Source organism: Protomyctophum parallelum (assembly GCF_964188405.1).
Source record: "Protomyctophum parallelum genome assembly, chromosome: 14".
NCBI classification, from domain to species: Eukaryota; Metazoa; Chordata; class Actinopteri; order Myctophiformes; family Myctophidae; genus Protomyctophum; species Protomyctophum parallelum.
In genome coordinates this window covers 12,692,466-12,719,606 of record NC_139709.1, presented here as the reverse complement: position 1 = coordinate 12,719,606, position 27,141 = coordinate 12,692,466, and the positions used below count along the sequence as shown (strand labels likewise).

General features: G+C 41.9%; 3 protein-coding genes across 7 annotated transcripts in view; 2 read left to right on the top strand and 1 right to left on the bottom strand.

Moving 5' to 3' along the window:
- Nucleotides 1–1,565: 1,565 nt before the first annotated feature.
- gdf15 (Growth differentiation factor-15) lies at nt 1,566–4,987 on the top strand (the record flags this gene model as incomplete). Its single annotated transcript, XM_083781733.1, has 3 exons — nt 1,566–1,573; nt 2,959–3,269; nt 4,173–4,987. The coding sequence occupies 3 exons, from the start codon at nt 1,566–1,568 to the stop codon at nt 4,985–4,987; spliced, it is 1,134 nt and encodes a 377-aa protein (XP_083637859.1).
- A 3,931-nt stretch (nt 4,988–8,918) lies between these two features.
- LOC310870025 (uncharacterized protein) lies at nt 8,919–11,169 on the bottom strand. Its single transcript, XM_083781039.1, has 2 exons — nt 10,800–11,169; nt 8,919–9,714 (listed from the first exon to the last, which is right to left on the bottom strand). The coding sequence occupies exons 1-2, from the start codon at nt 11,156–11,158 to the stop codon at nt 9,564–9,566; spliced, it is 510 nt and encodes a 169-aa protein (XP_083637165.1). The 5' UTR covers nt 11,159–11,169; the 3' UTR covers nt 8,919–9,563.
- Nucleotides 11,170–19,205: 8,036 nt separating this feature from the next.
- The window catches only part of mast3a (microtubule associated serine/threonine kinase 3a), an 85,831-nt gene continuing 77,895 nt past the window's right edge, over nt 19,206–27,141 (top strand). For 4 of the 5 annotated variants that reach the window (XM_083782542.1, XM_083782541.1, XM_083782539.1 and 1 more), the window contains exon 1: nt 26,374–26,945. In XM_083782542.1, the coding sequence (XP_083638668.1) occupies nt 26,860–26,945 (86 nt within the window). In that variant the 5' untranslated portion in view covers nt 26,374–26,859. Of the gene's footprint in view, nt 19,452–21,468; nt 21,501–26,373; nt 26,946–27,141 lie in introns of those variants that run through there. The other variant, XM_083782540.1, reaches the window with a different exon arrangement.

Here is a 27,141-nt window from a genome sequence, read left to right as displayed (position 1 = left end):
ATAGAGCCAAACAGCAAAATATCTATCCTTGCCAGTTTTTCATACCTCTTAATCTTTGTAGGAACATTTGGTCACATAGTGGCTACACACAGAATTTGCCGTTGAATTGTGAACATATTCTGTTTCTTTGACTCAATGGGGAAATTAAGACCCACAACTCTGTCACGAGCTCATGTGATGAAACTATTGCATAATTTCTGTCGCTCAAAAACTTCTTGTTGTCTTGATGACAGAAGTCTGCGTTGCCTTGTGTCTTTTCCGTTTTTACTCCACAGACGCAGAGGGATTGAGTATGACAAAGACAGAATGATGAGTCATGATCTATATTTCTAAAGAACGTTTTGAAACAGGGTTACAAAGCTTTACAAAAGAAATTGAGCTAAAAAAACCAAACAGTGAACATCAATTAAGATCAAATAGCATCGAATATTTATTACAAACAAATAACAAACAAAGCAAAAAAAAAAAAAAAATAGGATTTAAAAGATGACACTGCATTTTGCTAGCCTTCTTAGATCCTCAAGTAAGGCATTCCATGCAAAGCCGGTGCCCTGGCCACAAAAGCCATGATCGCCCTCGGTTAAGGTAAGTTGAAAAGACACACACTGACAAGTGAAAGTTTCGTTATTAGACCATCACCAGCATGCGTAGTGCTGAAAATAACTTTGTAAATAAACCTATTTTTTAACCATAAAGATCCCCAACAATCTTTGCAGTGTGCGAGCCGTTTCTGTTCATGATGGCCTCTTGTACCTGGATCTTTGGTATAAGCCTTGAGCGTATATGCTGTAGTGTAGAGCACAAACCTTTCTGTTTTATTATCAGTAAAATCTTAAATTGATGAGAGAGAAGCAAAGAGACAGGTCCATGTGAACCAATAACATGCTGAATCACACACCTGCACACCTTTCACACACTGAACTCACACTTTTGAGCTTGAGCCATTATATCATCACCTCAGTGATTCAGTGCTCAGAAATGTGCTCAAAACTATGTTCCAACTCTTATCACCTTGTATCGCCGTTGGGAGTACCTTTAAACCATAAAAAATGCATTACCGGTTCAGAAACCTGCTCATCGCTTGTGGCCATATATATTAATACAGTTAAAACAGCATATTTTGGACAAAGCAAATAAATCAAAGTGCAAGGGAATTGTAATTCACTATGTGACTATTTTATATGAACGTTGTATCTAAGCAAAAACGTTCATAAATAAATCATTAGAATTTATGGAAGATCAGCTGCAGATTCACTGTTATGTACTGCTATGAAAAGACAGATCAGGAAAGATAATGGGAAGGAAGGGTAGTAGGCCTTTAATCTCTCCCCAAGGTTCCAAGACACCCAAGGCCAAAGGTCAAAGGTCATTGTTACTGAAAACGGACATTGATCTACCGCCCTAAGTTGCGGTCCAATTTGAATGAAAGTTCATGCGGGGATTGGTGCACTTCTCAACTTTCTGCACCTAAAGTCGAGGTCAAAGGTGAAATGCATTGTTCTCACTATACAGCGTGTGTGTCTCTTCCCCTGCCTTGTATGGGGCAGGGGAATATATATGTCAAGATGTATAGGTATAGATGTAGAGGGATACATCATTTCTTATCAGCCAGGTGATATTGGGGAAAGCCATTATTAGGTGAAAAGAATAAGGTCCAATGTTATCCCATGTGACACGTCATAGGGTGGGGACTCCTCACCATAAACACGCACTGTACTGATCTTGTGAACTGATAGTGAATTCAGACTGAAGACACGTACGGGTTTCATTTCACTGGCAGCTGTTTGGTAACCTATAAGAGATGGAAAAGATGAATTGTCGCCTATACGTTCAGCTGGTATAAACAGCAACAATAACAACAAAACATTACATACTAGAAGTGAAATTATTTGGTTCCTACGTTGTGCTATTCCAATCGTATAGGATATATGTTGTTTTGACAGAAAGTAAATTTCTGTCATAATAATGATGTAACAGTCCTGCGCATGGACTCTACAATGTTACATCACCATCACGTAGTTATGTGAGGATGTGGTTGCATTAATAGCAGAAGTGGATTGGAAATTCTGTCACCTGATTCATCAATCACATCGAGAAGCCCTCGAGCCACCCCCGCCCCTAGTGCTTGAAGGATTCAATATGATAAAAACATGCTGTCCCTAAATTTATCAAATTGGTTCTGTGACCAGCATATACGGCATACTTTCGTTACTTAATTATCTAAAGAAAGACAGGTATAGGCCTACCATTATTCTGGGCAGCATCATCATCATCATCACACATTATGTATAAACATTTTTACACTCTCCGAGATGAATGTATTAGTTTGAATAAATGTTGATGTACAGTATAACAAAGGTGTACTCATACGTTATTGGTTCAACTTCACCCCAAAACATCAATGAGCATCTGTTGTCTGTCTGCCATTGACACACACACACACACACACACACACACACACACACACACACACACACACACACACACACACACACACACACACACACACACACACACACACACACACACACACACACACACACACACACACACACACACACACACACACTTGCCTTCAAAAAGGGATTTCTTTTGTATTGTTTAAACTCATAAAAGCAATGCTTATGAGATGCTTATTTAGTGTTAGCTGTGTTACATATTGTGCTCGTGTAACACACAACGTCCCTTGCATAAATCCTAATGACAAATGGCTTTTAAGCCAAAGGAGTGCTGCAGTGCTCACCTGACGAACCAGGGGTGTGGCAACCACACAGATGCTCTATAAATGAAAGCATGTCAAGCATGCTTTCATTCATATCCAACTGACACACTAAACTACTCACTCCTTTAGTGAGCTCCCACTATAGTCAAAGGCCAAACCTATAACTCTGGCTGCAGCTGACTCATCATGCTACGCTCTTTTCTCACGTGCACACACCTTCTTCTCGCCTTCTCCAGCTGCTTAATAGGGGAGGGCCGGCGGCTGCCTCACACGGCCGATGACGGTGCACTTGATGCAGGCAGAGAGCAGAGCCAGAGGGGCGTCCTCCTCGAGGCAGTGAAGACGGGGATCCTGAGCTCGTTGGGCATGGACAGAGCACCCATGAGGCCGACCGGAAACAAGGCCTCTGACCCGGAGCTGAAGAGGATGTTCTGGCTCTACAGGGAGACACTGAGGGAGCTCAGAGGAAATTCGACCCAGTCGATGACGGAATACCAGTATTCTCCTCCTCCAGGCAGAATTTCCACTGTGCTCTACCCAGCTACAGGTGAATCATCTATTTTACTGCATATTGAAAGGAGTATAGTTGCCGATTTAGTCCTCATCACACAACCTTTAGTGTCTCTGAGTATTTCACTGAGCGTTCTGAAATCAATTTTTGGACTGGCACCATGCAAATTTCACCCTTAATTAGGAAAAAGAAAACTTGCTGTGTGAGTCCTCCCATGTAGATGCAGACAATAGGTAGTAGGCACAGTACTGGTTTTAGCAAAAAAATAGTCTGTTCCAGCACTTACAAAAGATAGGAATCAACTCACTGTATGGAACATCATTGCGAATAGATTAAACGTTTGTGTTAAACGGTTACAAAAATATTTGGTTGCCCCTAAATCAAACAAAGAAACGCAAACAAAATGATCTTTTTTAGGTCCTTTTTGAGCTCCTTTGTAGGAGCAGTTAAACATTGTATCAAAATGTGAGTGCAGGCGGATATTTGAATTCAAAGAAATGCTTCATGATGTTAAAGCATGACAATGATGTTATTTGCATGCTATATATCACAATATTTGTGCAGGGGTTTCCTACTTATTTTCTACGTATCTACGGTATTTTCTGACTTTATTGGTAGTACAGTGGAAATGATACATGACACAAGGTGAGAGAGGGCCTGACGGCCTTTTCCGCGTGTCACTCTCATATCTCTCTCCCCCTTTCCTGTCTGTCTACTGTTCACTATCAATAAAGGCCCAAAGCCCCAAAACAAATCTAAAAAAAAAGAACAAGGTGAGAGAGTACCAGGAATCAAACTTAAATAATTAAAATGTCATGCCATGAAGTTGTTCGACAAAGTGCATTTTTAAACAGAGATAGTGAGATAGCAAGTATGAGGGCACATAAATGCCCACCTCAATGTTCACAGTATGTGTTTTTTTTCTTTCTCTTCTCCCAGTACACCCTGTGAAAGACCTTGGCAGCATGCATGGCGAACACACTGAATCACATCAACACATGCAATGGTACAGAGCTGTTTTCCAGAAGAACCCTAACATCCAGACAGAACTGACACTAGTGCGGGCAGAGCTGAAGGTTTTCAGGCAGATTTTGGACGAATCGGTGCCCGATGATCAGGCCGAAACAAGGCAAAAGATCCAAGTGAGAATCTCCGGGGTGAAGCCACTGAAAACTCCCCTCTTCTTCCACGCGAACGCGTCGACCGCCGAAGCTCTGGCGGTGGACGTCAAATCTGAGACGGAGACGTGGAGACGGAGCGACGACGTCCAGTCGCTGGTGGTGGACGTCGGGCTGACCGTCGGGGATCAAAGAGATAGCTCAAAGGCGATGGAAAGTCCGAGGCTTGATCTGGAATTAGATCTCACAGAACCCCGACCTGCGGCTGCGAGGAGGAGAAGGAGGAGGAGACAGCAACGTTCTAGCAAAGAAGACTGCGACGAGCAAGGACGCTGCTGCCGAAAGACGGTCACCGTGTCGTTCCGAGAGATCGGCTGGTCAGACTGGGTGGTGGCGCCGGCCTCCTACACCATGCATTTCTGCGACGGCTCCTGTCCCCACAACTACAAACCGGCCAGCATGCACACGCAGGTCAAGTCTCGGCTGCACCAGCAGATGACGAGCACAGAGATCCACCAGCCCTGCTGCGTGCCGGCGGCCTACGAGCCCATGGTGCTCATGCATTACGACAGCAGGGGACGGCTGAAGCTGACTCCGTACGCCGACTTGATTGTCAGCAAATGCCATTGTGCCTGAGTCACGTTGAGCCGAGGAAAATTAGAATGTTTTTATTTATTGACTTGTATACCGGGATAAATAAAACATATAATGTATGCCTATTCACATCTCTGACCATATAAGTGTACAATACATACTGTACATAACATAAACATTCACAATTTGCCCGTCATCACATTTTTGACTTTAGGATTCTTTAACATTTACAATGTAGGCATTTAGCAGACGCTATTTCTGCTGCCATTCCAAATGTTACTAAAGTTACTTGAATAATCAAATCAAATCAAATTTGTGTGTGTGTGTGTGTGTGTGTGTGTGTGTGTGTGTGTGTGTGTGTGTGTGTGTGTGTGTGTGTGTGTGTGTGTGTGTGTGTGTGTGTAGTGTGTGTGTGTGTGTGTGTGTGTGTGTGTGTGTGTGTGTGTGTGTGTGTGCCTGCCTGCCTACTGAAATGAACATAATCCAATGGCTTCCTTGGAAATCAAACAGACCATGGCATGATTTGGAAAATGGTCGGTAGTAGGTATAGCCTTATATGTCAAGCGTATTGTGAGTTGAATTAACAGTCATGGCCTAAACATGCCAGATCATCATAGTCTCTCTAACTGAATTGGTGTTCACGACAAAATGCATTTTAAAACCACAAAATGTTACTGTAAATTATGAAGCACTGCTGTATGTCTGTATGACTTGTATGTTGTTGTTTTTTAGTTGAAAGAATAGGTATACTACTGTACATATCCTTGTCTTTGAAAATATATTTATTGTAAGTTATTTTGTAATGTCTAATATTATATGTTGTATTGTTACAGTACAATATTTAGTGTTCTTATCACCTTCATAATGGATTGTGAAAACACTGTTTTATGAGGCACTTTGTTTAGACCCTTTATACATTTGTAATTTAGTTTACTGTCTAATACATTTCCATAAATTAATATGATCAGATGAATAACAATGATATGTTTGCACTTGAATGATTGGAAATATGTACATCTTGAAATAAATATATTTGGTTTGATCTAATCTTGTGTTTCCTTCTTTATACCTCAAAGCAAAATAACTAAAAAAATAAATAATAATAATAATAATTGGTAGAACATTTACAAGTGTATAGCGAAGGAGAAGGTCTGCACACCCTCCCAAAATAAATGTATTATATAAAATAAGTATGTATTAAAATAAATACATATTTACTGTCTCATGAAGACGGTGTACAGATCTTCTATACAGTGTTAGTTATTATATGTTATTATGGGATTCTGTACAACAATAACCGTCGCAATAGCCTTATATGTGTGCAGCTTTTGGACTGATTTTGGACTGCTTCTTAGGACGTGCAGAGAGTGTTAGAGGGGCAGGGGCTGAAACCCCGTAAAGAGGGCACTTTTGGACAGTGGCGTGCACAGATAGACACTAGGGGGTGCTAGAGCACCCCCTGCCCTTTTGGCAATGTGCTCTTGAATTTTTTTTTTGTAGTGTGTGGACCATGGTGACATTGATCAATTCTTGATAAAAACACTTCTACTATATTATTTAAGCCCCCACAATCTGTCAGTGGTTCTTCGATAAAAAAATAAATAGCAGACCTACAAGCTCGTAGCGCGCCACTCGGTGGCGCGCTATGAGCTTGTAGATCTGCTATCTTTCAATAGCTAAAGCATACCATAATGCTAACACCAAATTGGGTTCCCGTCCCAAAATGGGTTAAGGCAACCAGCCGGTTCCACGCGCTGCACAAGGTGCCCTTTTTTCACTTGAGCACCTGCCCGTCTAAATGTCTGTGCACGCCACTGCTTTTGGACAGAAATACTTTCGGGGCACAACCCAGGACTTTTTAGCTAGTGGAGATGTAGTGCACTACATGGATTTGAACGCAAAATGTTGTATACAAGTTCAGGAGACTTCGGAAGGGGGGAAAAAAAGGAATTCTCCTGAATGCTGCCTTCGGATTTAGCATGGAAAGGAGAGGAGGGGGGCATGTGCATTTTCTTCACCATACTAATTGCATGCATTCATGGTCTGGTTGAGGGCAGTTGTTCAGACAAGTAAAAGGACAGGGGCTGAAGCGCCCTTTGATGTCTATGTGTGCACATCCCACTCCCTGAGAACATTTACAAGCACTTCAACTTCAACATTTTTCCTCGGTCAGAGTTTTCCAGAAAGCTACAGCGCAAAAGATATGATAGCATATCCTTCCCGGCAGTATACAGTATGTCTCCTGGCCTTGAACTCGCAGCTGTTCCCGGCATGGCCTTGATTAGAGTCATTGACCTAGGGAGCAAAGCTATCAGAAATACACACTGAAAAGTGAAATTGGCTAAACACATCCAAGACAGATGTGTTCTGTGTAAACTCCGAACCATTCAGATTACCTATAGGCTATCCGTTGAAGATACTGTAAATGTATTTCCATTGCAGATTATCAAAGACTATGTCTGTGGTAATTACTTTTGAATGCCACTGAGATAAGTTATAGGCAATAGAGAGCAAATAATAATATGAGATATAGTATGATAAGTGTAATCACCTGACCATATCTTAGTTTTTATCTGGAACTAGGTAAAGAAAATAACAAATGATTAGCATCGTTAAATAGAGCATCTAGAGAAAACCAAAATCACTTCTATTATTTTCATTGAGGTGGATAGAATCACCCCTGATGTCCAGTCTATATACAGTGAAATCCTCATTGTTCATTTTACTCTGAAGGTGTACATTTTTACACACACATAGGATTTGTACTGTGTATGTTTATGCTATAAGAAGCTATATGGAGAAGAAAATAATGTTTCTAAAGGGTAGCGAACAGTATTTATAATGTTTTCTTTTTATGTTTTCATGTTGTCACCACACCTATTCTCAGTTAAAGTATGTATAAAGGTCACGTAGAAGTCTATAGTTTGTTTTCCCATTAATTAGTAGATGAATCTAAAGGTGTGACTGGCAAGTGACCCTAAATGATTGAATAAAAAGGTAACTAAGTCAAAGGGTAATTAATCGCTAACTGCAGACACAAATGTTTACCATATTACCTCTTCTCTGTACGCCTGTAACTGCTCACTCATTTGTTTAAGTCCGGTTGCTACCCCTCCATTCCTTTGTTTCGAGGATGACATCCTCCATAATTACACAACCATGTACTGATGGAAACGTTCTCAATCTTCTAGTCTGAAAGGCCTTGCGTGTCAGTGCCACCCAAAGTATACACGTATAAAGAAACATTTGTCATGGGCTCCTCCAAGTGTACTCTATGGCAGCGTGCCCTCTGCGAAAGAGGGAGACGGCAGTCTCCTGGTTTTGAGCAGCTGCTATTCAAATAGCCTTCCTGGAAATGTGTATTGATTGAAGGAGTCGAGCCACAGTGAAGAACGAACGATCGAAAGAAAGAAAGAAAGAAAGAAAGAAAAGGTCACCATACTTTAGAAATGAAAAGTGGAAAGTAAAGAATATATATCGTTTCTTGAATTGTGATCCTCTTGCTAGGAATTCACTGTGTTTAGCAAACTGCTATACTTATCTGACCTGCTAAGGCAAAGTGTTATCTGAACACGGTGGCTCTTTCCCTTGAAATCTTGGTGAACTAGAAATGAAAGTTTATTCTATGTTTTTGTCTCTTTCGAAAATAAAAACAATCAATCAATCATATCTTTACCAGTCCAGGGCCTATCAATATTATATCAGCAGGTATAGTAAACAGTAAACCTCTATATGGGGCATAGTGGGGGCAAACACTGAAAATAAAATAATAATACAAAGATTTGTGTTGAGACTTGAGCAGAACTTTAAGCATAATTTCAATGAGCATAATTTCCTACATACATGTAGCCTATGTATATACATAATAATACATTTTGATCAGTTTCAGTATAGGCTTGTTTGTGATTTATGACACCCGTGTACATCCCCCCCCCCCCCCCCACACACACACACACACTCTGGGAGCACACACGACGTGGTCATCAGATTCTCTAGAATCTGGTAAAACACATGACTTTACAACTATACGTCATCATGCCAATATGACCTGCGGTGGTCGTGGTCAGAACCAGTGTTCAAAATGCATTCCTGTGCTATTCCTGTACAAAAGCTGAAGCTTTAGTATGAACTCAGCAATTTGACTATGAATGATGAACAGGCATAAAAGACAGTTAACATAACGGAGAAGATTATCAAATTGCCGCCGTTGCTGCTGTTCAGCTGTGAATCGAATATATATGACACAATGAAATCTTTTGAAAACAAATCATTATTTATATTAACAATATATTACATTATTATAATAAATGTTGCTAATTATAATTAGCAGGGTGATCATTTAAACGGGGCGGATGTCAAAAATATAATAACAATTTTTCTTTCTTCTCATCTATGAGATTCTACGGTATTTAAATACAACATTTGTATAGACTACATATACGTTTATAGACAATTGTACGCTGTTTTCCACTCATAACTCGTAAAAAGGTGGAGTCTTTTGCCTCCAACCTTTCTTTGGTTTAAATAGAACGACTCCACAGTAGAGTACTGTATGCAGTTGAAGGTATTGTCAGAGACTCTGATTTATTGTCAGACTTCCCATTGTTGTTCTCCTGCTTTATATTGCATCTGGAACAATATAAAGGTCCTCTTCGTCCTGGGCGACGGGCGGAAGCATGGAAAGCCTGATGGCCAAGTCATTGCTGTATATTGCATCATCTGGTGAATCACACTGCAGGTACAAATCTTCCTCGGGGTCACTGTGTGACCTGTATATAGGTGAGAGACATGGGGTCAGGGTGGTTAAATATGCAGTTAGATATATGCCAGAATGTGTTTCCCACTTTCCCAGTAGGCCTACACACAGGCACAGAAATGTCTAGCCCTGGTCCAGTGCGTTAGAGTATATCTCTCACTAGTCCTGACTGGAAAGCCTCTGCGCACATGGGTAATTTCCACTTATGTGCGCGCGGTCCAACTTTTTACCAAAAATTAACAAAACGACTCCGCTAAACACCAAAACAAAGCCTGTTTTGTGTTGGTTGAAGTCTATTCTCCAGGCTTGGGAAGCGTCTCAGGTCCCCAGCTTCTCTCTAAAATGCACTTTGTGCCATTTTAATTAAGTAAATAGACAGAGTAACTTCTTTCTACTACTACATTTCCGGGTTGTGCCTGCGCTGATCCAGTTGGATGCATTTTATTTCATGACAAAAATTGTGCATTTTAGAGAGAAGCTGGGGACAATGAGACACTTCCCAGCCTGGAGAATAGACTTTCACCAACACAAAACAGGCTTTGTTTAGGAGATTAGCGGAGTAGTTTTGTTAATTTTCGGTAAAAAGTTGGACCGCTCGCACAGCAGTGGAATTTACCTGTGTGTGCAGAGGCCTTTCCAGTCAGGGCGTTGGTGAGAGAGACTCGCTAACGCACTGGACCAGGGCTAAGAAAGGTCCAAGCTGAACAAGCTAGAATTGCCTGGGCATGGTTACACCAACAAGACAAATAATGCTTGAGAAGCACACAGTCTCCTCTTGTTGTTAACATTAATCTCCGGCTTGGAGAAAAGTCCAATACTGAGTCATTTGTTGGCAGAGTGCATGATTTTTTCCCCCTTTTTAATACAAATCAAATCAAGATATGGGTCAAATTTGGAAATAGGCCTACTGCGGTGTTGTGCAAAATGGGGAAACACAATATTTCCTCATCTACATCCACTGTGTCCTTTTTCTTACCAAATTACTTTGACAAGAAGACAATACTTTGAGCAGGAAGTTTTCCATGAATGTAATACTTTTTGTTTTTTGGTGTTTGATTGGACTACGGTAAAAAAATATATCTCAAGGTTATAACTCACATGTTCACGTGTATTGCTGGCCTTCCTCGGCCAGACGTTTGAACGTTAAAGTTTTCATAGATAGGAGTCTGTCCACCGGACTGTTCTCTGGTCATGGTGTAGCGTTGTTGGGAATGACGATCCTCGTTATCCTCTTCTTTCTTGAGGCCACCTCTGCTCCCGTGAGACTCGAGCATGACGTTGCCACATCTAGCGCGCTGTGTGTACACGGCCAGGGCGGCCACGATCACCAGCAACAGAAGGAACAGGCCCAGGCCCACGGCCAGACCTGCTGCAAAAGAGCTGACGACGGGGGGTCCGTCCTCCCAGCACACGGCTGTACCGTTGACGATGTAACAAGTTGTCGAGTTGAGGCTCATGATGTGTTAACTTATCACTCACTGTCAAAATAACAACAGAAGACATTTTTATTTCAATTGCAGTGATTTAGTTGAAACTGTGGTGGTTAAATATCGTTCATAACCGGCAAACCGGCAGAACTCTCCCAAATTTACCGTTGTTAGAAAGCACAATTAAGATGAACCAATTTTACCCCTGCACGCAGAAAATTGGTAGTTCAAGGAAAGCACGGTTAAATTAAATCAAGATCTTTGAGACCCAGAAAAGCACAATTCATCAGAACATTTAAAGACGTACAAATATACAGTATAACAACTGTTTTGTACAAAAGTAGGGATTCAGAGGTGAATAACAATTCAACCAAGAAGAATGGGTACATTCTAATCATGAAGACTTACCAAACCAAGCGCTTGTGGGTGAAGCTGTGAGTCTTGAGCTGTGAGTCGTCTTTAATAAACGCATGCAACTTTGAAGTTCCCCTTTTTCCTGAAATAGAGGAACTTAGAGAAAAAGAAAGTCTAACTTAAGATTTCCTGTAAAAGCCTCATTGGTATATGCCATCATGGGCTATGATCTTGTGCTGTGAAATCTGTGTCATACAATCAAAAGTATTGATTTATTATTATTTTTGTTTTCTGGTTTCTGCTATTTCTATTACATTGTTGTACTGCCAGTGTGTGTGTTGTGTGTGTGTGTGTGTGTGTGTGTGTGTGTGTGTGTGTGTGTGTGTGTGTGTGTGTGTGTGTGTGTGTGTGTGTGTGTGTGTGTGTGTGTGTAAAGTTGAAACCATGTCACACATTCTGAATTGCTGCTATTCCTATAAAGGGCTTTTACATAGCACGCCATGACACAATAGTTGACCTCATAACAAAGGGCATATTTAAACATTTTACACTGTCTGTGAGAATGCACAAACATTAGCCTTCCATGTTTCAAGATCTGTAGGCCTACTGAAAATCCTGAAATTGTTGGACATCTCTCTGCTAATGCACCAGATGTTGTTGTTGTCAATGAAGGGAACAGATCAGTTTCCATTCTTGAAGTGGCCTGACTGCACCTTTGATTCTAGAGCTTAGAAGAACTAAGCCTTTATGACCAAAGTTAAATGCAACCATGCTCCTCCAGACCATCACAGAGCTAGGCTATAGGTAGCTCTGGTCCATAGCCTTCTATTGCTTCAGTTTAAGGCTATGGGACATTCAGAAAATCAGACCAGCCTCTCCTCTTTAGTGTAAATAAAAAGAACGTTTTTGCTACTCACCAAAACAAAGGCGGGTTGTGTCATTAGAAAGCCACAAACCCGCCTTTGTTTTGGTGAGTAGCAAAAACGTTATTTTTATTTACGCAGGAGAGGCTGGTCTGATTTCGATTTGAGATTTAAAACCGAAAGTCCCATTAAGTCCCATAGTCTTGAAGGCTATGGACCAGAGCTAGGCTATAGGTGCAATCTAATTGTGTTTATCTTTGGCAGCCGGCCCTAGGACATGTACATAGGTTGGTTGTAAGAGGCTTCCAAAAAATTGGGATGCCAAAAAAAGCAGCTTGCAAAATTCTGTGCAATCTCTTCGGTAGCCGCCAAATATGGCGAAGACGCTGTACAGTACAGTACGAGTACAGTACAGCACCACTCAGTTCAGATGGATCTGAATTTTTATTGTCCAGTGATATCTATGCCTACATTGTCTGTAGGAGGGTATTAGGACCAACTAGATAAAGTGCCCCTCGGGGCACAGGTCTCCACCGGCAGGTCAGGCTGTGGCCTCCTGACCTGGTGGCGCTATAATAGGCCATTGTGAAAAGGGTGCCATTTCTTCTCACGCCTTGGATGGCAATTGGATGATTTGAGGCATTGTGTTACAAAAATGTGTTTTGCAAAAATCCACCTGTTGGTGGCGCTCTAACAGGCCAATGTGAAAAGGGTGGGATATATTCCTCAGCGGAAAGTGCATGAAACAAAAGTCGGCCTCTTGGTGGCGCTATAACAGGCTGTTCTGAAAAATCTAGGCATCTTGGCATCTAGGGAGTGTGTGTGCAAAATTTGGCATCGACCGAGTTAACGTTGCCGGAGATTAGCTGGTAACAGACGGACGGACAAGCACGCACGCACGCATGCACGCACGCACGCACGCACGCACGCACGCACGCACGCACGCACGCACGCACGCACACACAGACACACACACACACACACACACACACACACGGACAGTGAGTGCAAAACATACTCTCTCCCCATGCCTTCCTGTCAGAAACAGCTAAAATGACTAAAACGAAAGAAAGCAGCAAATGCAAAAACTACATGTTTTACTTTCTCTAATAACACTGTATTACTTGTATATTTCTACATTGAAGCATTGATACTTATTACACAAGTAAAACAATTGAGTACTTTTCCCCACCACTGCCCTTTTATATCAAGATAAGGTTGAAATTAGGAAATGTTTAGTGCTCCTATAAGATAATTAGATAATGCTTTGCCATTCCAGAAGTATAGACTACTGGACCTACATTACGAGAGAAAACAATTGACTGCCGATGCACATGCAGATAATAATTATGACGTACATTTTCCCTTCATTGTCAATGGCATTTTATGTTTTTGTTACCACAAATTTACGTCATATTTGACGGACATATGACCTACTTTCATTGTCAATGGCAAATATGAGACGTGTGGGGACAAAAGCTGTATATAGGGGCCTTGATAAGAAAAGGGTTGAAAACCACTGGTTTAGGGCGGTTTAAAGTTAAGGTTAAGGCAATACACATGGCCAGTTTGCCATAGTGAGGGTTATATTTAAGGGTTAGCAGGAGTTCGAGTTTGGGGAATTCATGAAAAGTCACAAGTTATATACTGTATTACAAATGTATGCATGTGCATACATTTGTATGTGTGGAATCACGTCGGCGATATCTTGAACATGTATGTAGGCTATGTTATGTAGGCCTATGTAGGCCTACTACGTATGTTTCTGTTTGCTTGCACAAATACATTCAGGTATGTACAATCCTTTGTGTTGTCCCATCATTGGGTACTGTACGTGGGCCAGCCCAGGCGTTCCCAAAATGTTTAGCTGATCCAAAAGAGAAATTTGAAACTTACAAAACATTCATTAGGATGATCGTAACCACTTCAGCAGGACGTTTTTGAAGATCTTTTAAAAAATAATAATGAAAGGAATTGTAGGAAATGAAAATTATATATAGGCCTACTTCCTTGAGAGTCCTGGGGTATTAATGGGGTCACCAGTCCCCGGTACAATGACTGATCGTCACCAAAATGGAGCCTTTAATAGGCCTATACGTGTCTGCAACTCTGCAAATGTAGGCCTAGGTGAGGAAAAGTATCAAACTTGGATTTGGAATTAAAAAGGTTGAGGCAAGTGCTGTAGGAAAGTAGGATAATGCTCTGCACTCAGTCACACCAGTAACTGTGAGTGAGTTATTACCAATTTACCAGACCAGTGCTTCTCAACCAGATCGGAAGTTCGGAACTGGCACCCCATTTGTGTGCTTCTCATTTGTTTACCCACCTTCAAACACGGGCACAAACACAAACACATATAGGCCTAGTCAACACGGCTCCAGGAGGCCCTCTAGTGATAATGAAGATGTCACGCACCCGTATGGGCATGACACTAAACATGGGTGATTTAAATTTTTCATCCGGACGATTATATTTTTGCAATTTTCATAGTGTTGCTGAATGTCTGAGGTGGGTGGGTCTTTCAGTACCTTCATGATGCTCAGTGACATCATAGAATTGGTAGGTCTGTTTCCCTGCCCACATCCCTGGTTTCTTTCTACAGGCAGGTGAATTTCACCCGTGTTTAGTGATAGTGTGATAGAGAAAAATCCAATACACCCACAGTGGATTTTTTTCTTCACTGGACCATTCTCACATGTCTTAGGGTGGACCAGAGGAGAAGTTCCCAACTTAATTTCTCTCTCTCTCTTTTTTTTAAGCAATATTTAAAAACATTGAAATCAACATCAAACATGAAATCTATTTTATTTGTTTTTTGTGAAAAGTCACGATGAAATATTAAATAAGAGTGGCTCAAGTTGCCATGTATTGCTGTAGGCCTACTTTTGATGAGAAATATTTTTTATGGAACTTTTTATATTGGGTAAAATATACCCGTGTTTAGTGATGGTGTAACAAAAACATAGTGTTCTAGGGTTAACCTATTTTGGGCACATACATTAAAAAAAAAAGTAACAGTGGTCTCTCCAGCTCTGCTCTTTAGTAAAGAGAAAATACATTTTCAGGGTGGAAACCAACCAGGAGAACTCAACCGAATACAGGATTACAGTAACAAGTGATTTTGGAACTGATTATAAACCAAAAGAAATGCAGACGAAATATGGAACACTAAAGACATGTAAGTTCATAGTTCATACTGATCTTTGTTGAGTTCTCACTCCTGATTGGACGAAATTGGTATCCTGAACTGATTTTCTGTTTACTAGAGAGCTGGAGAGTCAGGGAATAAACACTATATAGCAAAGACCAACGATTAGTATAATTATAGGAAGCTTTTAACAAATAATATCACTTACACCCCCTTTTATCTGAGCCAGGGGTCAAAGTGTGGTGAATTTATCCTAGATATAGTTTGTATTGTGTTGCCTATCATTTATACACAGAATATGACAATCCTGATACAGGACATAACTAGAAAAAGTGCCCTTCTGGGCACAGGTCTCCACCAGGAGGATAGGAATATTTAGGAGTAATATAAACATGTTTTTTGTTTGTTTGTTCCAATCTTTGCCAATCAGGATGGAATATGGGAAATGGTGCAGATCCGTGTTGATGGCACGCATGCACAATCCACCTGTTGGTGGCGCTATAACAGGGCAATGTGAAATGGGTGGGCTATATTCCTCAGCCTAGTAGGAAAGTGCGTGAAAGATTTCACGTGAAATTGCACGCTGCGTTCATGATTTGAGGTTTTTTGTTCAAAACAGGCCAATCCTGCAAAATTTGAAAGCCAATGTTAGCCAATTAGGATGGAATATGAAATATCAGACACATCCGTCTTGAGCACATGACTATGGAGATACTGTGTAACGATTTGCGGGATTTTTGGACAAAATCTGTAGGTGTACTGTGCAAAAACTTGTTTTGCACAAAGCGGCCTCCTGGTGGCGCTATAACAGGCCGTTCTGGAAATTTTGGGGCAGAGGTTCATCGTTGGCATCCAGGGAGTGTGTGTGCAAAATGTGGCATCGACCGGGTTAACGGTGGCCGAGATTAGCTTCTAACGGACGGACGGACACACGGACACACGGACACACGGACGGACGGACGGAGTGCAAAACATACTCTCTCCCCATGCCTTCGGCCTGGTGGAGACAAAAAGCTCACATAGGCCTACTTCCATGACCAAGCATTGCAGATGAATAAAATGGAGGGAGACACTGAATGAAAAAAAAAAGAAAAACATAATGCTTTCATGATTGCCTCCACTAATGAACACTGATGACTGATTACTTGAAGTTGACCTCCACGGAACAGGAATGGACAAATACATCCCTCAACCACACTACTAAACATTATATTTCACGCAATATTATTATTATTATTATTATTCATGTATTATTATTTGCAAAAATATTTATTAATTAATTATTATCGTTGCTGTTGTGTGTACTCCTCTAAAAACAAGAATCACACGAGTCATAACTGCCAGGTGCAGCAGTGCTGCTGCATGCATGGCCATCTCCGTTGTGCGTCTTTTACCTATTATTAATTATTTCCCTCCTTTTTGTCTCCATCAGGCTGAAGACATGGGAAGAGTATGTTTTGCATGTCTGTCCGTCTGTAGACAGCTAATCTCTGGCACCTTTGGCTTGTTTCTCTTTTTATTTTTTTATTTTTCAAAAACGATTATGTTTCTCTGTCGCAATTAAGTCGCAACCTCCCGGCCGTTGTTTTTGTTCGCTTCCGACATTTTTTGTCGGTTCACTCACTGTGTTTTGCTATGGCTTTCCTCTAGCTCCAGTTAGCTCATAACATTAGCATTCTGCCCATTTATGCCCCCTGCCTCTGAACATGTACAAATGCAAAATATAAGGTGCTTTCCTGGTTTCCCCACCTGTCCGAATTATTCTCCGGGAAGGTTTGGAAACCCGGAGGTCCGTATAGTTTTCAATAAAAAAGGTGTTTTAATCCACTCGGTCTCGGAATCTGTCATCCATCTTGGATCTGTCCTCGTCTCCCCAAATGAGTGCAACTGGCTGCGCAACCCTGCCAGCCAGGGGCTGAAGGAAGTTTGATGGCGAAGATATAGAAAGGCCTTTATTTATCTCTCATGTCAAAATTAGGGACAACACGCATGCCTAACAAGACTGACAGCTACCTTCAATCCACTTTGTCACACTGTTGTCTTCTTCTACACAGCATATAGAATGCTCAATTTCAATTATTCTTAAGTGTGGCAGCCTTTTCTACACTTGTACGCCCGGTGGAACCTGACTAGCCTGCCTGTCTTGCCTGGATGATGTTTGTAACCATGAGCTGATTTGTATATTGATTGTACTGGAATTTGTGTGTGTGTGTGTGTGTGTGTGTGTGTGTGTGTGTGTGTGTGTGTGTGTGTGTGTACTGCATGTGTGTGTGTGTGTGTGTGTGTGTGTGTGTGTTGTTTTCTTTTGTTACTTTTCTTTTTGTTTAAAAAAGCATGTCAGCATGTCACATCTTCAATCTAATGAAGCAGTGCAAATAATGCAGCATTTTTTTGGGGGGGGGGGGGGCGGGGAATATTAATATTGGTGAATAATAGTGGTTAACTAAATCAAAATGTTGAAGGGTGCCTCTCAAGCGTCTCCCTATAGGGAGGTCTTCATCCCAGATGGAGGAATCCAAAATGGTCCAGGAGCGCATTGGGATCCCCCAGAATGAAGTTACTATTGTTGCTCTGGAGAGGGAAGTCTGGAGCTTTCTGGTGGAGGCGTTGCCCCCGCGACCCGACCACGGATAAGCGGTTGAAGATGGATGGAAAATGTTGAAAACGAAATGAGCAAGTGCACATAAATGATGCGTCAAATCTCCTGACCGGCTGACCCAGGGCTCCAATTTGCTCCAAATTGACATATTTTGCTATTTAGTTTTTTAGTTCCCAGACAGTTTTATAGCCCAATCGGTGGACGACAAGCTAAAGGCTTTCAGTCAGATCCCTAAAATGTGCTTAAAACAGAGAACAAGGGTGTATTCATGCCTCCGGCCCTCACATCAGTGCACATGTGACTCCACACAACAAGACACCGACCATTGTATGGAAAAACACGATGGTACCATTGAGTGACAATCATAAATAAATCACACTGCTGCATGCCCTTTTGGAGATGACCAGGCTCCATTATTCTTCGCCCTCTCTTTGGATGTGTATCCTACAGTACAAATGCCACACTATTTCACATGATTTGGAGAATAGTAGATCAACAGTATCGCATTAAACAACAGACCACACCACAACATGGTAGAGACAAGTCAAGAGCAGGAGGGCAGAGTGCAATAAGGGCATGTTTTGTATCTTGTTGTTTAACAGATGCTGTCTATTATTGAAACTAAAGCACGACATTCACCATAGAACAGGGAGATTCTGTTCAAGTTATGGGTTGGCAATGCACCCAAACACCCAATATGAACCTGTGGCATCATTGGGGCCACTGTCATTATTCATTTTATAGCTTTCGTTGGAATCCCCTTCCAAGGAAATACCTGTTAAACAGGTAGCCCATTTCCTTGAAGGAAAAATACCTGTTATGAAATTGATGCACGCTATGATAGATAGAGCACAGCAATAAGCATCAGCAGCAAATTGTACACAGTCACAGTGGGTGTCAGTGGGACGATTCCCCCATGCACAAAGTTCAATACGCACGCTATCTACTACTAGACCGATTCCCTCATGGCTGCCTAATAGTGCCTATTGAATGCCAGCAGGCAGCAGGGGATGTTGTGGTGTGAAGCTCCTCCCTGTGGTTCCTTTCCAATATTCTCATTCCATCAGGTGATCAACCCGGCTGGCAGTCGAGCCAAGTGGACACCGCACCGATTCGGGGGAGATTATCATGGGAAGTGTGGCGTAAAAATCCAAATCCACCTTTGCTTTACCGGAGAGGAGAACCCCATGGGAGAACCGCTGTGGTGGCGATGAATGAGAGGACCCTTTCTTTGCAGCGGTTGTGATGCCAAGAATGGGCTGAATCCAAAAGCGGTTGAATTGGGGAACGCTTTTATATCGTCTTGACTTCAGCGATGCGATGGACGAGCCGAATATTCTGAGACGTCGTGGGCTGCAGGTAAATACATTCTTCCATAACGCACGCGTTGGATAGCTGCCGCTTTGTGGTTGGAAAGACTGAGAGTCAAACAGAAACAGTGATTAACTGATTCCATTAAAAAAAGCCATGCCAGTTCGATTAGCCAGTGTCCAAGACTCCAATGCATTTGGAAATGGCACCAGCATTAAACATTAATTTTCTCTGGGTTTTTGCCTGAGCGCAGCAGGGGTGCCTGCAGGGGGGAGCTCCTCACATTTTCCATTCACACTTGTTGTAACCAAATAGGCTATAATGGCAATTAATTTATTCCACCGGCACCGAGTGGCCGAGACTTTGATGATCCCGGCGATTATGTGACATTGTTTTGAATATACTATCGATCCGTTTTCACCATGAATGGGAATTATAAAGTGGCCAACATTTGAGTAGGCGGATCGAGGCAGCGACAGAACCCTGGAAACCAACCACACAACCACAGACACTTGATAATGCCACTCTTATTTACATTATAGATCGAGATGATAATATCGTGGATCATATTAGTGGATGGATAATACAGGTCTATAGGCCTATAGCCTACATTGTGAATGGGTCTTGACTCTTTTTATGTTTTGGTTATATGGGTAACCTAATTCTTAGATAACCCAGATCACAATGGACAACAACATGCAGTGCTATTATCCCATTATAGCTCTGTATACGGAGCTATTATCCCATATAGGTTACTTGAAGTGGACTATATGGGATAGCCAAATTGATCTAACGGATACATTTTTCTAGCTGTCATAGTGTGTTATAGTCTCTCTGTTTAAAATAAATAAATAATAATAATTACATTTCATTTAAAGCTTGCCTTGGTGATACGAGCTTCTTAAACCCAAGGAATCAAGCCTGAGTGCTTGAGAGACCTGTCTTTAATTCTTTCCCGTCTTGTGTATCATTCATTTTAATCCTAGATAGATTAAAATGGAGGAAGCTTGATTGCTTCTCATTTGAACACAAATGTTTTGGGGTTGGTCACTTTCCAACTGCATAGCCCCCATAATATGTAATGTATCAATGAACATGCAAGATGTTTGAGATCCATAATAACAACATGTTTATGATGAATGTGAAGGTTATGGTTATAGCTGCAGTGATATCATTCAGGTTTTTAAAAACAACTCTCACGCTCCTTTATTGTTTCCACTTAATGAAGCCCAAATGGACATTTTCAGAGATGGGAGGGGGGGGGTGACATGCAGTAAAGGCTGTCGGGAGCGGGAATCGAACCCGCGCTGCACACTGCCAGACTGGATTACCAGCCAAGGTGCCTGGACCGCTGAGCCACGGCCCAGTTTATCCTGTATAGATAAGTGAGGTTCTGGCTTGCTTTGGTACACAGCCTTCAGCAACATGACTGTGATGATGTGGAGAAGAAGGCCCATTTGGCACCAGTATAAGAAACTAGGCCACACTATACAGTTAATGATCTTTATGCTGCAGGGATATGGAGAGAAGGATTATATCGCTGGAAGATGAGGTTTTTGCAGCAGCTGCAAAATTACGTTACATTTATATATTTTCAACCATTGATGTACAGCGCTGGCTATACGACAGTACAGACAGTAGGCCTATTTGTTTACACGTGAGTATATGATCATGCCACAAAAGAAAACATGAGTTTAAATTAACCTTCAGATTTGAATGGCTTGGCGAGGACGGAGCTAGGCGACCACCAGCCATACTTGGGCATTCGTAGTGAGAGGAGCCTACAGCATGACACCAAACGAGGAGCATCAGTCCGAGCATAATCTTTCCCTTGTAAGGGAAAATGTTTTTTTCCTTGCATGTCCCCCCCCCCCCCCTTCCCCCCCGACACTGATGTGGGAAATTAACCCTTCTGCCATGCGGCGTCAAACGCATCATATACCGCTGCCACAATAACAAAGGGCTGACATCTCCATATCAAAGCAATATTGTGGCTATAGCTCGCAGCGGTGTGGTTATTATTCCGTTTAATCGTGCTTTTCATCTTCATTGTTCCTTTTTCCAGAAAGAGCTGAGTCTTCCGCGCAGGGGAAATGTGTAAGTATATCGCCCTCCCTTCCTCCCTCACTGCACATGTATACAGTAGAGTAGCACCACAGTGGTATACACAACATTTTTACATCAAGGACCCCCCCCAAATTCATATGTATTAGGCCATTTGAAAAGATGTTATGCCAGGGACCCCCATAACCCATTTTGTCCTGGGAACGATTCTACAAATGTTGTTTTCTGAAAAACCCTATGTTTCTATGTCGGTCGTCCTCCAACATTTTCATGTCAAGGACCCCCAAGATTATATGTAATTTGCAGCCGTCCCATATCTGAAAATATGTTGTTCCAGGACCAGGAATCCCCCCCCCCAGAAGCAAAGATTTGAGTTAAAAACTTTGGCTCTGAAAGAATATAGATTCAAAGATTTGCACCACATTTTCGCGATAAAAAAAATAAATAGCAGACCTATACAGTACAAGCTCGTAGCTATTTTAGCTATTTTTCAATAGCTAAAGTATAACATAATGGAATCCTTTTTTTGTGTGTACCTGAGAAGTCATAAGCAAACAGGAGATGTTCTGTGACATATACGTATACGTTGCCATAATTATACTCTGATAATAACAACGAATGAAGTTTAATTTTTTAATTTTCGATTATGAAATATTATTTTCATTCGATTTTGGAGACTACGATGATTAATCGGAAAATCGATGAATCGGCGGCATCCCTAATTTGGCCATAGGCTCTGAAGAACGACAGGGGGGAAACCCCCACATGGGCCTTTGTGGAGTGAGTCAGTGGCCTTGTATATACGTTCTCCTGTGGAAGTATAAGGCCTAATGCATAATCATGATCTTGTGCATGCAGGACCACCCTATAGCACCCCCATTCTGGGCCTATTATAATAGGGGAACATTTGGACGAAAATAGCCAAACGTTGCCTAAATGTACTTTTTATGACCAAAAAGTAGCAGTGGTGTAACAGTAATTGAGAGAGACACAGCTTTGACCGTGTCAGTAAACTGATACTGGTACTGCTGCAAAGGGTTCCTGGAACGCACGGTATATAACGCAACCTAGTCGTGAGACCCTTTTTTTCTCCACGGAACGTCCGGCCCGACCGATGCACTCGGCCCGCTTGGTGAGAACAGTCGGCACCAGGACTTGAACCAAGAAGAGGCACCGCTCTGCAAGCTCATAGGCGAGCGAGTCGTCGCGATGTCCGCTTCAGCCGACTCAGCACTGTCAGGGTTACGTCCTGGTAGGCTCAGAATCATAATTATATATCATCGCCCCCCCCTATAGTCTTGGTACTCCCGAGGAATACTGGACAACTCACCCCGGTGAGTTGTCTTCACTTTCTGACAAGGCGGGGGGAGTTGTCTGTACTTTCCGCTGGGGCAAGTTGGGCGAGTTGGGCGAGGGAAATATTCAGTAAAGGGTATACATATTCAGTCAGAACAACTCACCCCGCAAGTGAGATGTCCGGACAACTCACTTGGAGGTGAAAAAAGGGTGAGTTGTCTTGTTACCCTCCCGAATAGTCAAATGTGGGCCCCATGTGGGTCGCAATGTTCCGGATTTGTGGGTCCGTAGTGTGTATACTAGGGCACAATATACACATGGTGTAATATATATGGGTCTGTGCTCATTTAAGGGCAAGGCTGGCTGGATGAGTCAGACCGAGAGCCACACTTGGTCCATGGGAGTATGTTGTTTTCACTGAGGCTGGCTGAGTAAGAGGAAATCAACAGGAAAAAGGGGGTAGTAAGTTCAGGTCATATGCAGTGACTGGTGGTGGTGTAGACTTACTGGTATCCGATTCAGTATCGTATAGACTGAGACAGAGGGAATTTACTATGCTGACTGCCACGGCTATAATTGTTCTCCCAAGTCAGTAAACATGCTTCAGACATTACGGACATGTAATTTTAGCCGTGTTGTGAATGTGGTGTAATTGTGGACCATAAGCGTCAGACATTATAAGGTCACTAATCTCTCTCTCTCTCTCTGTCCTTCATTTTACAAAATATAAACAGCCCAAAAAATTGTTTGCTTTACTTAAGTATTTATTTCCTTTTCTTTTTAACTTTAGACTGTTTTCTCCTCCACTACATCTCAGAGGTTGTACTTTTGAATCCACTACAATTAAAAAAAAATGTTTTGATTAAACATACATTAATTAGTCTAAACAGACTATTGTTATTGTCACACTTTATTATAATCCTTTTACCGGAGTAACCTACCTAACTTCCGCTGTGATCGGCCGAGCATTGCATAACGTTTGTAGTAGCTAATTGACTGTTGTTGGTTATGTAACCAATCTATGTTTTACAATCGTTTATATAGACATTCCCTTGCAGGGGCAGAAGACCAAACTATTCAAGTGTTATGTAAGTGACTGCGGCAACCACAATTTGCAATTTTTCAAAATGTAACTTTTCTAGTTAAAATATGTTATTATAGTTTAAGCCACCCATCAGCAGATACGTAGGCTAATTGAAACCAGCACCACCTTTACCAGCTGCAACAAGTTATAATCACATTAGGCTACTTGGTAATGCGTTAGCCTACTAATTAGTAATTACAATCCCTTACTATGATTGTGTAAAGGGCAATAATTCTGCAAAATGTGTAGGCCTTTGGCCTATACCAGGGGTTTTCAACTGATTATGAACCAGGGACCACCACACTGACTAATAATCAACCTGGGGACCACCACCCTGACTAAGAATCAACCTGGGGACGACTGTTGAGTTGGGTGAGGGGATATTAAAATTAATATCAAATTTGTTAATTTGAGGTGAATTAAATCAAGCCCTTAACAGTCAGTAATTTAACTGGCATATGTCCGGAGCTATTCCTTTCCCATGGTTGCCCTTACTCTGTTCTCTTAACCTTCCATATTAAACTCATAGATAGCAGACACATGCGATTGCATGATTATATGGGCACATTTGACATTTCCTAATAGACTCAACCAGTCAATCCAGTTCACTTTCCCTTGAAATTCAAACTCCCTTTCTGTGGAAGTTCTTGACATCCGACTTCCCAGTAACTGACATTGATGTCATCATACATCACCAGGTCACTTAATGAACTATTTCGTTTCCCAACTAGTGGTTGATAAAAGACATACTAAATGCATGGCCAGGGACCACATGCAATACCTTCACGGACCACCAGTGGTCCACGGGCCACCAGTTGAAAACCTCTGGCCTATACAGCTATACTTTATACCAATAAATACTTTTGTATTTCCACAACAAGTAAAATATAGCATACGTCGTATACCATCACTGTCAGGCCTGTGTGAAATGAAATGAGCCTGTAGGCCTATACATGCCCGTTTTAATTGATTAGTTGAGGCTATAAACATTTAACTATAGACTAATATTATGAAACAGTTGCAGGCAGCTCACATGAACCTATACTGCCTAGAAGAGAGACATCAATATATAGGCTAAACCAGTGTTTCCCCAAAGTGGGGTCCGGGGACCCCCAGGGGTCCTTGAGAGAGTTCCAGGGGGTCCTCAGCTAAATGATAGTTTGGAACCAAATGGACCCTTATGGGTCTGTAACTCTGAGAGTGTACAAATGGAACCAAATGGAACCAAATGGACCCTTATGGGTCTGTAACTCTGAGACCCCTTTTCCACCGGTTGGTTCCCAGTGGGAACCGGTTCAGTTCTTTTTGGTTTTTAGTCCATGAGCCAGAGGTCCAACATTTGTGGACGAACTATACACTATATTAAATTGTTTATAGGATCAATACAAGTAAATAAATACATGATAACCCTTCCACAGTAGTAGCTTTTTCATATTTTCGATTATTTTGCATATTTTCCTACATAATGCCTCATTTGCATATTGAAAAATGTAAAATTTGTAATACAATAAATCATTGTCTTCGTGTAAGTACTCAACTGGGGAAGTTTCATGGTGATAACAATCTAATATAGGTATGGTTTTGCCCACTCAATTCATAATTAACGTTTCAATTTTGGAGCTCTGGCTCATGGACTAAAAACCAAAAAGAACTGAACCGGTTCCCATTGGGAACCAACCGGTGGAAAAGGGGCCTGTGAGTGTACTAATGGAACCAAATGGACCCTTATGGGTCTGTAACTCTGAGAGTGTGTACAAATGGAACCAAATGGACCCTTATGGGTCTGTAACTCTGAGAGTGTACAAATGGAACCAAATGGACCCTTATGGGTCTGTAACTCTGAGAGTGTACAAATGGAACCAAATGGACCCTTATGGGTCTGTAACTCTGAGAGTGTACAAATGGAACCAAAATTTGTACACTCTCAGAGTTAAAATAACATTGATTTTACAATATAAATGGGGGTCCCAGAGATAGAAATGCCATTAAGTGGAGGTCTATAGACTATAGATAGAACTGGGCGTCCTTGAAATTAAATGGGTTGAGAATCACTGCTAGAGCCGTAAAAATCTTCTCTTATGGGGGTCCCCTGGCGTTATCTCTTCAAATGGGGGTCCGTGGGCTAATTAGTGTCAATTTGAGGGGGGGGGGGTCCTTGACATGAAAAAGTTTGGGAACAACTGGGCTAAACCCATGCTTGATTGATTGATTGAAATATTTATTAACAGTTTGCAGAATTACAGTACATTGGTTTCAAGCACAACTCAATACAAAGGACTGTTAACTGTGAGTGGACCGTGGACGACCCCAATTAAGCAGTAGCAAAAATAAAATAAAAAAGAGAACAGGAATTCATCATAAAGGACATACAGACAGAACAACATAGTAATGAATGACAACTTCCTCTCTCTCTCTCTCTCTCTCTCTCTCTCTCTCTCTCTCTCTCTCTCTCTCTCTCCCCGGCCCTGCACTACATTAGTCCCTCCTCTCGATGCGTTTCTGCTGCCTGACTGACACACAATTGCGCGGCGTTCTATTTGCTGGAAAGTTTTTTATCACTGTTTTTTATGTGTCGGCGTCGGCGAATACTAGATCAGTCGATGATGATGATGATGATGATGATGATGGCGTCGTGCCCCCCCGCGGAAGACGACGGAGGACTGTACCGAAAATTGTGTTCCTTGTAGTGGGGGAGAAAAAGAGGAGAGACAGAGGCGATCGGAGACGATGATGGCAACCTCGCTGGGTTTACTTCTTCTTATCCCGGCTATCATGGGGCCAGTCTGTGCCAACAACAACCCTGAATGGAGTTGATCTGCTTTCGGACACGGCGTACTAGGCTAGCCCTTTAGCCTATGCAACCAACCAACAGCAGCCCTGGTATCATTCTATAAAGGGATGATTGTTTTAGCCATCCTGACAACAACAGTATAAAGATCCCGTTTTACGTGTCTGGAATCTTTTGGATCGAATCGTTTTTAACTCGATCGCCACTCGATCTTCATCATCATCATGTCGGACCAAAATTACTACTGGACCGTCTTGCCCAGCTATAAAACTAGTTTTGTGACTGGGGCTATGATGAAAAGAACAAAAGGGTAACTATCGAGGTTTTTTTGGGGGGGGGGGGGGGGGTCACTTTATTCTCGGAGACATTTCAGATCAGATCAGATGGACACAAAAGGGAAAGTGTTTTATTGTCTCCCGGTTCAGTTGTCAGTCACCTCTGGAGTTGTCATTGGACTCCCCGCTGTGCTGTTTGCGGCGTTGGTTAAGGGCTTGGGATCCCTCCTT

What these genes read in the sequence shown, in the direction of transcription:
- LOC310870025 (XM_083781039.1), bottom strand. Translation starts at nt 11,158, where the DNA reads ATGAGCCTCAACTCGACAACTTGTTACATCGTCAACGGTACAGCCGTG. An exon ending in CCAGCAATACACGTGAACAT is followed by an intron (nt 9,715 to 10,799) that starts GTGAGTTATAAC and finishes ACCTATATACAG; the next exon opens with GTCACACAGTGACCCCGAGG.